Here is a 10,259-nt window from a genome sequence, read left to right on the forward strand (position 1 = left end):
ATCTAGTCGGGAGTGGTGCTGACTGAAAACAGATGATTTGGAGCGATTCGCGCGCCATATGTTGGTCATTCTAAGGACTTATTGAACTACCCTCGTATCTACGCAAGGAAGTGGTTTTAAAATCCTTTAAAAATTGGGCAAGAAACTCAAAAACTGTCGTTACTCGCGCAATGTTGGCTCACATGATTACCCTATGTTTATATACCATTATTAAGTTTCTTAAAATTACATAAATATTACTTATTTGGTAATTATATTACAAATAAACTTTCAAATAGTATGCGAATTCGAATTTACACCAATAATTGAACGCATCATCCGTCGGGACTTCTAATCATTACTTTAACGTATGCAAATAGAACTCAATAAAAATAGTATATTTCAATACAAGTATCCAAATGAGCAACCGCCTATAAGTTATTGAGTCTCGAATAATATTTGTCTTTACAAATTACAATGCAAAACCTGAGATTGTTTATCGCTAACAGACATTGAAAATACTACAATGACAAATGACTAACCAAACTTCACCTAGAAAGGTGTTTATAAACTGAGGACATAGTATATTCTGATACAAGTGAGGAAACAGGAACTTTTTAAAACTAGAATGTTTTCAACACGAGCCACAGTCGGATGGATGCGCTTTTACTACTGTGGCGCCTCCACTCGACTGTAGCTTGTGCTAAAAACATTCCACGAGTGAAAAGTCTCTGTGCCGATTTCTATCACATACTATTTTCCATAATGCCAATTTCTCTGTATATTTACCGTGAAGTTAGGGTTGCAGTCGCTGACGTTTTTTGTTTTCGATTATCCCGTCTGAAGAATCCCGTTCTTCTGATCATTTATATGCCGAAAATTAAATTTATTGTCACATAAGGGATAATATATCACTTTCAAATATTTTCTTGTAATTCAAAATCAATACAAATTATTTCCATGTTAACATTTCTCATTTATTATTGTTGCGACATATTGCAAACACATTCTCATTAATGTATATCACACAATATATGGCAAAATAGTCGAAAAATTTACCGTGACTCTAAGAGTTTCGTTTTTTGAGGTTTATAGCTATATCTACGATGCGGAGACAGAAGGAATTTTTTTTGTTGATCCTGTAGGGGATTGTTTTTGACAAAGAAAACTTTTTATTGTTATTAGAACATCGGGCGAAAAACTTTTTTTTCGATACGCCCTAACGTTCAGTTTTTAATAATTTTATTATTGTCAATGGTTGTTTATTTCATTCAGGTCAAAGTTGGTCGAGAAAAATCCAAGACCTCGAAGTAGAGTTCAAAAGTTTTGTGATTATGTTTCTAGGTTTGAATTTTCCGCCTGAAAATTATGTTAAATATTCTGCAAAAATTAGCTCAACAATAAAAGGTTGTTAAGCTTTTTATTTCTTTGAACGCTATGTTCCCAAAATTTATTAAACACGCCAGCATCAAGAAAATAAATTTGTGGAGTAAAAGTAGAAGGTTGAGTGCAGAGTGGAAGAAGCCTCGAAGGGGAAACGTTCCTGGCACTTACCCCAGCCCGCAACTTAAGCAATGCCCCCCATCGAATCTGACCATAGTCCGCAACTCGAGTGCAACGGCCTCGATCAATTACATTCGCCGCCATAATAATAAATAGAGAATTTGTTCGCTGCAATAAAATTATCTTTGTAGTGGAGTTGTTACTTTCTTAAGGGTATGTGATACTTAGAAAATTGTCGATTTTACCAGTTTTAGGTTCCGACGGCTTTTTTTCTTTAATAATGAATATTTTGTCTTAAAAATTTGGGAAACGATAGGGACCATGCTAACGGACGTCCCCACACACTTTTTTTTTGGTTTAATTCAAAAAAGTTTTAATTTAGCAAAATCTGATTAATTTGCATAGCGCTTAGGAATTAGTATCGATTTTACCAGTTTTAGGTTCCGACGGCTTTTTTTCTAGAATAATCAATATTTTGTTTTAAAAATTTGGGAAATGATAGCGAACATGCTATTTTTTTCGTAAATAAAATATCGTAGTGAAACTTTAGAAAATGTATCAGAAGACCATGAAGTACGTGCATGTAGTTCATTTGAGTAGGAATTTCGATGAAAATTATTTGCAAAGAAATTAACTAGAACCATTTTTTGACATAATCTTGAAATTTTTGAAACCCAAGACCTTTTTTTATATAAAATTATCTACAGGATGTAAAAAAAACATAAGCGTAATTTACTGTCGGCTCTTGCATTTCTCGAAGTTGATAACAGATATTTTACATATAAAAAAAGTTCTAAGGTTAAAAAAATTTTTCCTTAAAAATAACTTTTTGCGAAATTCTAACTTAAATAAAGTAGACAAACGTAGTTTATGATCTTTTGATACATTTCCAATGTTTCAGTCCTATATTTTATTCACAAAATAAGTTCTAAAGCTCAAAAAAATCAGTACACTGAAAAAATGAGATCGGTAATATAGGTATATGACTGTATCACATGCCCTTTAGCGATTTTTTGCACTGACATTCAAACTTTTGTACAGAGGTCAACATTTTTGAATCCTATATTAGAGTTGAATGCGGAAAATTTCAAGGTCATGATGTTCAGGAAAGTAGATGGAAGGGATAAAGGAGGTGACTGGAAGTGGAAGGGAAAGGCGATACAGGAAGCTAACGAGTTAGTGTACCTGGCTTTCAGTTTTGGAGGAATAGGGGAGTGGAGCATCAAATACAAGAGAGAGTAAGAAGAGCAAATGTGGTGATGCGGCTGGTGTGGGGGCTGGAGAAGAATTTGTTTGCAGAGAATTTTGGAAAGGGGATAAAATTGTTTGATTTGTAAGTGATGTTTTTCTTATTTTCTGGAGTGTTCGTTTGGGGGTAAAAGGAAAGAAAGGAGGTAAATAAGATGCAAGGAAAGTATGTAATTTGAACACGGGGGTTGGCAAGGAATACACCTAACTATATTATCAGGAGGGACACAGGGATAAAGAGTTTAGAGATTATAACGGGGAGTCGAGTGTGTAAATATAAGGAGAAATTTTTGTAAGAGACGGGCAGTAGGCTGGTTAAAGAGTGTTAGTGGAGTAGGGATAAGAAGATGGAGTTTGAAAGGGGAAGGTATTTAGAACGAATGGACTGCAGATGGATGAAGTGAGAAGGATGCACGAGGAAGAAAGTTATATGAGATGGTTCAGAAAAACTAAATGGAGAGAGATAAGGCAGCAGGGGAGGAGAGAATAAGAGAGTCAAGGTTTAACAGGAACTATGCATGGATTACGCTAAGGGAGAGAGCGCAATATATGTGTGAGAAATTGGAGGAAGAAAGTCAGGAGCTTATAGCAAAGATGAGGTATAGGTCCATGCAGGATTTTAATCGGTTTGGGCTCTCTAGGGAGAAGAGACGTGTGAATATTGTGGGAAGGGGGATGCAAAAGTGGAACACTGATTGGAGGAGTGTGAAGATATAGAAAGGAGTGGAATAAGCATGGTTGTTATAATGTATGACAGGGGGGCCAAAAAGTAAGTAGCATGGGTAAAGGGAATGTTGAGTAAGATGGAAGAGAAGAGAAAGAAGGAGTAAGAGAATTGGAAAAGGAAATTACTTACTTACTTCTAGAAACCTGGAAGAGGAAAAATTTCAGAAAAAGTTTACTCTCCACAAAGTTTGCAGGTCGACGAAAGTGTAGTACAAAACATTCTGTTTTTACGTGCTTTTAGTGGGTGTAACACAACGTCAGCACTTCTTGGCTAAGGAAAGGCCAAGTTCCTGAAAGTGCTAACAAATTTTAAGAAGTTGAACCAGACTGTTGAAGCTTTTAAGGAAGAGATTGTTTGTCCTCATGAAATTGCTACAGTTGGAGAACAATTTTTGATTTCCCTATATGAAACAACTGGAACAGAGATGTCTTTGGATTCTCTTCGGTATGAACATTTCACGAGATCAGCGACAAAGAGTAACATGAATCTTGCTTCGCTACCGTCTAGAGCAGAAACAGCACAGCAGCATTCTCTCCGCATTTAGCATCAAATCGAAACTTGGTACGGAGTCCTGGAGAATCCAAAATAATGGGGATGGAAGAGAACTAAGGGTGGACTCATTTTAGTCAGGACAACGAAGGATCCTGCTCCAGAAGTTCTTCTGAAATTCCTCTCCTGCTAATACAAGAAATGATGCGGCACGAAATGCGGCTACAGAAAAGCAGCATTGAAGTGCTCCATCGTTTGTATTCACTGTAATAGAAATTATTGTGAGAAAAACCCTGAAATTTCAGATAAATACGATGATGGAGAAAGCGAGACTATTGTCGACGAATATTTTAAGATATTGGAGATGATGAAAGCTGACAGTGCAAGAGATGAGGATCAAGAAGAAGAAAACACGGAAAAGGAGGAAGTAACTCAATCAATGTGGTCTGGAAACGAGTATAAAAGATTATTTTTTGCACATATATATTATTATAGGAAATATACCTCACTTCACCCGGTTATAACTCTGAAACTATTCCCTCAAGTGGAGGATGTCGCCATTTCAGTTTTGTGCCACAGCCAATACGCATGTCCACGGAACTGCAGCTAGTTGTCCATTGGCGGCAAATACTAACGATTTCTTATTTCACTTGGCATGAAGAAAAATTTTACTCCATCTGTTTTTTATAGAACTTTCCATGATCTTACAACTGGTTATAATTATTTTTGAAAAAGTCAAAGTTTTACCGGGATTATATGTTTGTTGGGGTTTCTAATTATGAATTTGAGGTAAAAAAATGCAATAAGGCGGACCAAAAGTATTTGACATTTATAAACTTTGAAAATCGTCGAAAACATCCTCAAAAAATGGATTTTGATGATTTTGCTTAGAAATATCAAACTTAAAATATCCAAAAATGTTCGAACCGCCATCGGCAAAGCATAGCTTTGTAGATAAGGATGAGAATAGTAAGGGTACTGAAGAAAACGGAGGTGGGAATTAAAGATCCGATGAAAGAGGAAACGCTGAAAGAAATTCGCGAAATTATGATAGAAGTAATGGGGATAAATGAAGAACAATAGGGGAAAAGGAAGAAAAAATACAGAAATTAGGCGCAAAATTGCTGAACTTAGGTAAGAAATGAAGAAATAGGACGAAGTCAGAAAAGAGTTAGAGAAAAGGATGTAGAAATTAGAATAAAAACTAGAAAAGCAGGAAAATACTAACGGAATGGTACAGGAGATGCAAGGTAAGATAAAGAAAATGGAAAATTTGAACCGTTAGTTTGGATAGAGGGGGTGGGAAATACGGTGATGGAAAGACTGAGAAAAAATAAAACAAAGAATAGAAAAGAAAGAGAGGGAAGAATGAAGAAAAAACATAGTGATAAAGGGTCTAAGATTAAAAGGAAAGGAGCTGAAAGAATGAGTGGAAAAGTACTAAAAAGGATTGAGGCTAAGGTAGATAGGGGTTGTGCGAAGTGTAGAAAAGCAAGGGCGAACAGGGAAGAGAATGGTACTGTTAAAACTTAAAAAAATGGAACATAAAAGAGAAGTGATGACAAAGAAGAGAATGTTATATGAAAGCTCAGAGAGAATAGAGAATGATTTGACATGGGTAGAAAGGAAGATGCAGTATGTGTTTAGGAAAATAGCGGAAGAGGAAAGGAAGAAGAGAAGAAGAACATAGGTTAAGTATGGAAGAATATAGAGAGACGAAGTGTGGTCAAATTGGCTCAAAAAAGGGAAGAGGTAGCGAGAAATGAGGTGCGGGGAATCTAGGAGAGAAAGGGACGGGAGATAGGAGAATGAGAAACAGTAATTAGCAAAAAGAAACAAGAAACAAATAGATGGAATAATGGAGAATACCATATGTTACTGGAATATAGCCGGATTGGAGAGAAAGTATAGGAAGTTTATGAGAAATTTGACATAGCGGGATGTAATAATAATGATGAAGACATATCTAGGTGAAAAGGGACGGAAAAGAGGGGAAGGTTACGAAGAGGTTACAAATGGCAAGTGAAAAATGCAAAGAGAAAGAATAAAAAGGATAGAGTAATGGTAGAAATGGTGATGGGAGTAAGAAACCAATGATTATAAGTGAGAGATAAGAAAGACAGGAAAGAACAAAAAGAAAAATTAATTGTAGAAGAAGTAAAGATGCTAGGAGAAAAGTGGCAGATAGTGGCGGTTTATTGAAACAGTAATATGCCGGAGAAAGCAGAGTAGATGCAAGAAATGATGGAATAAAATAAAGAAGAGATTAGGCTTATAATTGGAGGGGATTTTAACGCGAGAACAGGAGATGAATGATGAAGGGAAAGAGGAGAAGAGAGAGAAAGAAAATAAAAAAATGAGCTACTGACTGGAGAGGAAAAGAAGTTTTTAAAGAGCTTAGAGGAGTTGGGATAGTTTATCTTGAACGGAAATGTAGAGGAAGATGATAAAGAAGAATATGCAGGCTCAGAAAAAAGGGGAAAGGTAATGTGTTATGTAAAGTTAGAGGTAGGAGATAATATTGTTTCGGATCCTGGTGGACGAGGAGATGAAACAAATTATAGAAGAAATGAAAAGAGGATTAGAGTGCACCAGCAAAAACAAAGTTAGTAAAGAGGGTAATAGAAGTAAATAGGATGAGGATTGTAAGAGAGGAATAAAAGGTTTTAGGAAGGCGGTGTGAATTCGCACCAGTGTACCTTTTTATGGTTAATATTCTTGGTTGAAACCGTCACAGCCCCAGACGCTTGGGTGATCCCGTTGCGTCCCCTTATAAGCCTTACGCATGGCCTTAAAGCCCTGTCCATAGGGAGAGGACTGCAGCCACGTTGTTGACTGATATTTCAGACTCATTGATGCAGTAACTACCTGTGAGTGTTACACGTTTCCCCGCGATCGGAGGACAGTGACAGAGAATATCAGTATAAGTCCCATTATCTTGTCCGCACAGACGACAGAGGGGACTTTCTTCAAGCCCTATCTTATGTCTGTCATAACAGAGGTTTCTATATCCTATAAACATTTCGGTTAGGACTTTAAATTGATTCCTCCCGAGCTTGAGTATTTCCGTCGATCGATGAGGTTTAGCTTTGAGCCCAAGAGTGTTTTAGGCTGCCTGCACTAAGAGAGCAAACCTCACTCATTCGGATGTTCTTCGGTCAGCCAACTGTTAATATTTTCAGTGACTAGCCTACTGGAAATGCCTACAACTGGCTCACGTCCAGTAAAATTTTCCTTTGCTGCTAGCTTTGCTAGCCTGTTGGATATCTCATTGCCCCTGGTGCCACTGTGTCCAGGAATCCAGAAGAGAGAAACTCGGTTTTCTGTCGCTTCGCTTATTCAGTGCCTCAAAGCACTCCCATATTAGTAGCGACGTGGTCGTTGTTCCATTCAGGACCATTGTAGCAGCCCTTCTGTCTGAGCAGATGCGAATGTTTCTTTTATTGCCATACCCCATTGCCTTATAGGCGCACTTGAGCAAGGCCCTAATCTCAGATTGTGGGACTATTGCGTAGGACCCCATCCCAATTGTGAAGCCCAATCCGTTCCTTCTACGATACACACCTGTTCCAACGTTTTCCTTGTTCCTGGAGCCATCTGTAAACCAGTTCTCTTCATCACTGGGCAGGTATGGCTCACCGTTAGCTCATTCCTCTTTTGTGGATAGACTAACTCAGTACTTCTGGTCGAAAAGGTAGCCACGAGTGGACATTTTGTCCTTGAGCATGCTCAGTGTCGGTCTCCTCGTGCTGTCGATTGGTATCCGCATAACTGTCGAGATACTGCTATCGTTTTCTATATTTAATCTCCAGGCCGCCTTCGCAGCCACGGCCTTTATGGTGAGATGGAGGGGCTCCAAACCTATTAGTGCCCTCAGGACCATCATGGGTGTCGATTTCAAAGAACCACTGATACCTCTCAGAATCAGCCCCCTGATCGTTTCTAGTCGAGACTTCACAGCAGACAGTTCGACCCTGCGCCACCTGCTTGCTTATCATATTGTGATAATCTTATAACTCATTATTATTTTATATGAAGTGAACCCTCAATTTGGAATCGGTTGTGGAGCCTGAATCCTGGGTTCACTCTACTTGTTTTTGAAAAAGAAGCTCATGTCTGAACGAAACGAGATAACGTGTCGAGAGTTGGAGAAATTTAAACAAAGGTACTGTAGGCGGTTTATTTCGTCACAAATTTTCCAAATTATGAAATAGAAATGTATGAAAAGTAATTTTTGTTTTGTAAATACATACACGTTGGGCCAGATATAATGATTGAGTACGTTCTGTTTCCTTCTCGAAACTAGAAACTCGATATCTCATTCATAAATAATTCGTTATTATCATTTCTAAACTTTTCTTCTTTTCAGACTACGTTCATTATTCTAAAAATAAAATAATTACTTATTTAAACTGCAGTATACTATTGCATTTTTCAATCATTTGGACTTGTCAATAAACAAAATAAAATCACAAATTGCATCTTTTATTCAAATTTAAAATTCCCACCAAGGCAGGTGGCTACACTTTTTCACTCTTACTTTTTTGGAGTTACCGTTACCTAACGGTAACGACTTACCCGACGGTAACGACTTACCTAACGGTAACGACTTACCTGACGGTAACGACTTACCTAACGGTAACGACTTACCTAACGTTCTGCCATAGTTCCACATATAAAACTAAAGTCTTTCATTACATTCTAACAATGTAGAATCTTAAAAATGCTTCTTAGTACCTTTATTTAATTTTCTTCATTTTTAGTCGATATCTAATTTCGTGTTGACGTAATTTGTTTAAAAAAAAAACGTCGGTACAGTAGAAACTAGATGAGTATCACATGCTTTTGAGAAGTAATTTATTTCCCGAATGTACATAAATGACCATATTTCCTGCGTGTGATGCGAGCGCGAACCGGCATATTTTCAACCAATGACGAATGCCCATTCTCAGTACGCTATATCGAGCTTCCTATTGCACACATGCAAATTTGACCATTTTGGCAAAATCACGAATATGCTACACGATAGGGAACCAATTTTCACCTTATTGAAAGTCGCCCGCTTCTCTTCTTTTTATCATAATATATATTCAATTTTAACTTGCCGATTTTAAAAATATTTCTTTGTCTTAGAATCAGGCTGGATACGTACCTGTTATAGGTTTACTGCATGCTGTGCACCTCTTAGCAAATAGTTCACCAAAACATTCAGCACAATAGGGTTTTTCATCTCGGGATGTAAATCTTTGTCCAGCTAAAGAATTGTTGCAGTGGCTACAAGTGAAGCAATCTCTATGCCAGGGTTCATTCTTGTACGTAACACCACCAGCAGTAATAATCTATAAGAAAGAATATAAATAAATATTTAAGTTGTTATACAATATTTATTAAAATCTTAAGGACCATCCATATACCGCGCTGACAGTGAGAGGGGAGGGGGTAGACCAAAGTCTATGTGGACACATGTTCGCCTGAATCTGCGATCTGCGTTTCAGAAAAGCATGAAAAATTAAGAATGTTTTCACCACTTTATGTTTGGGCTACTTACTTTGTATCCTTAGATATGTTCTTAAAAAAAACAGGAATTTCAGATAATGCACCGCTCCTTCTGGCTTCCTTTCTTTTGAATACTAAGAATATATATTTTCAGAAAGTATGAAATAATGCTAGGTAGCCTATGAATATAAGGGTGGGGGGAAGGGGTAAACAAATAATGAAAATGTGTCCATGTGGTACATGCATGACCCCTTACGGCAATAAGTAAATCATTTGGTATAATAAAAAAAATAATTGTTTAAATATTTATTTAAAAAATAAGTAAAAAATGATTTCTGAATAAACCCAGCCTGTACTCTGAAACTGATTTAAGAAGCTAAGGTCCTGGAAATCGTCGTCAAATTTTGATTGCAATGCTATGGCCAAACGGAGAAGCAGTTTCATCTAGTTTTTTAAATACATAATCTAAATAGTGATAAGGTTCTCGGAAAAGCCGTAAGTGGCGTATTCTACTATTTTTCTAAAAAGAGAGACGATGAAACAGTGTTCTTCACTACTTGTTGGCTCCATAGCTTATGACAGATTTCAACCTCCCGGTCGACCATTGCCGTATAAGCATATTTTATAAGTATAGGACCTGAGGTTATACAACGAATAAACGCGACGTGGAGCGGTATAGAAAGTACGCATCGATATATTATAATATAAATGTTGCATTATATATATATATAATTAAAAATTTGTCATAAGGACAACCGCAGGATTTCGCCGGGAGCGGGTGCTAATCTGAAAAATTGCACCCGCTTCCAGCGAAATC

The 10,259-nt window shown here is 37.1% G+C and overlaps 1 protein-coding gene across 5 annotated transcripts in view; it reads right to left on the reverse strand.

Annotated features, from left to right (window-relative positions):
* Positions 1–10,259, reverse strand: part of LOC117182856 (four and a half LIM domains protein 2) — a 912,604-nt gene that overhangs the window by 6,427 nt on the left and 895,918 nt on the right. For all 5 annotated transcript variants that reach the window (XM_033375978.1, XM_033375970.1, XM_033375992.1 and 2 more), the window contains one exon: positions 9,099–9,285. In XM_033375978.1, coding sequence (XP_033231869.1) covers positions 9,099–9,285 — 187 coding nt within the window. The remainder of the gene's footprint in view (positions 1–9,098; positions 9,286–10,259) is intronic.

Source organism: Belonocnema kinseyi, chromosome 1 (assembly GCF_010883055.1).
Source record: "Belonocnema kinseyi isolate 2016_QV_RU_SX_M_011 chromosome 1, B_treatae_v1, whole genome shotgun sequence".
Lineage (NCBI taxonomy): Eukaryota > Metazoa > Arthropoda > Insecta > Hymenoptera > Cynipidae > Belonocnema > Belonocnema kinseyi.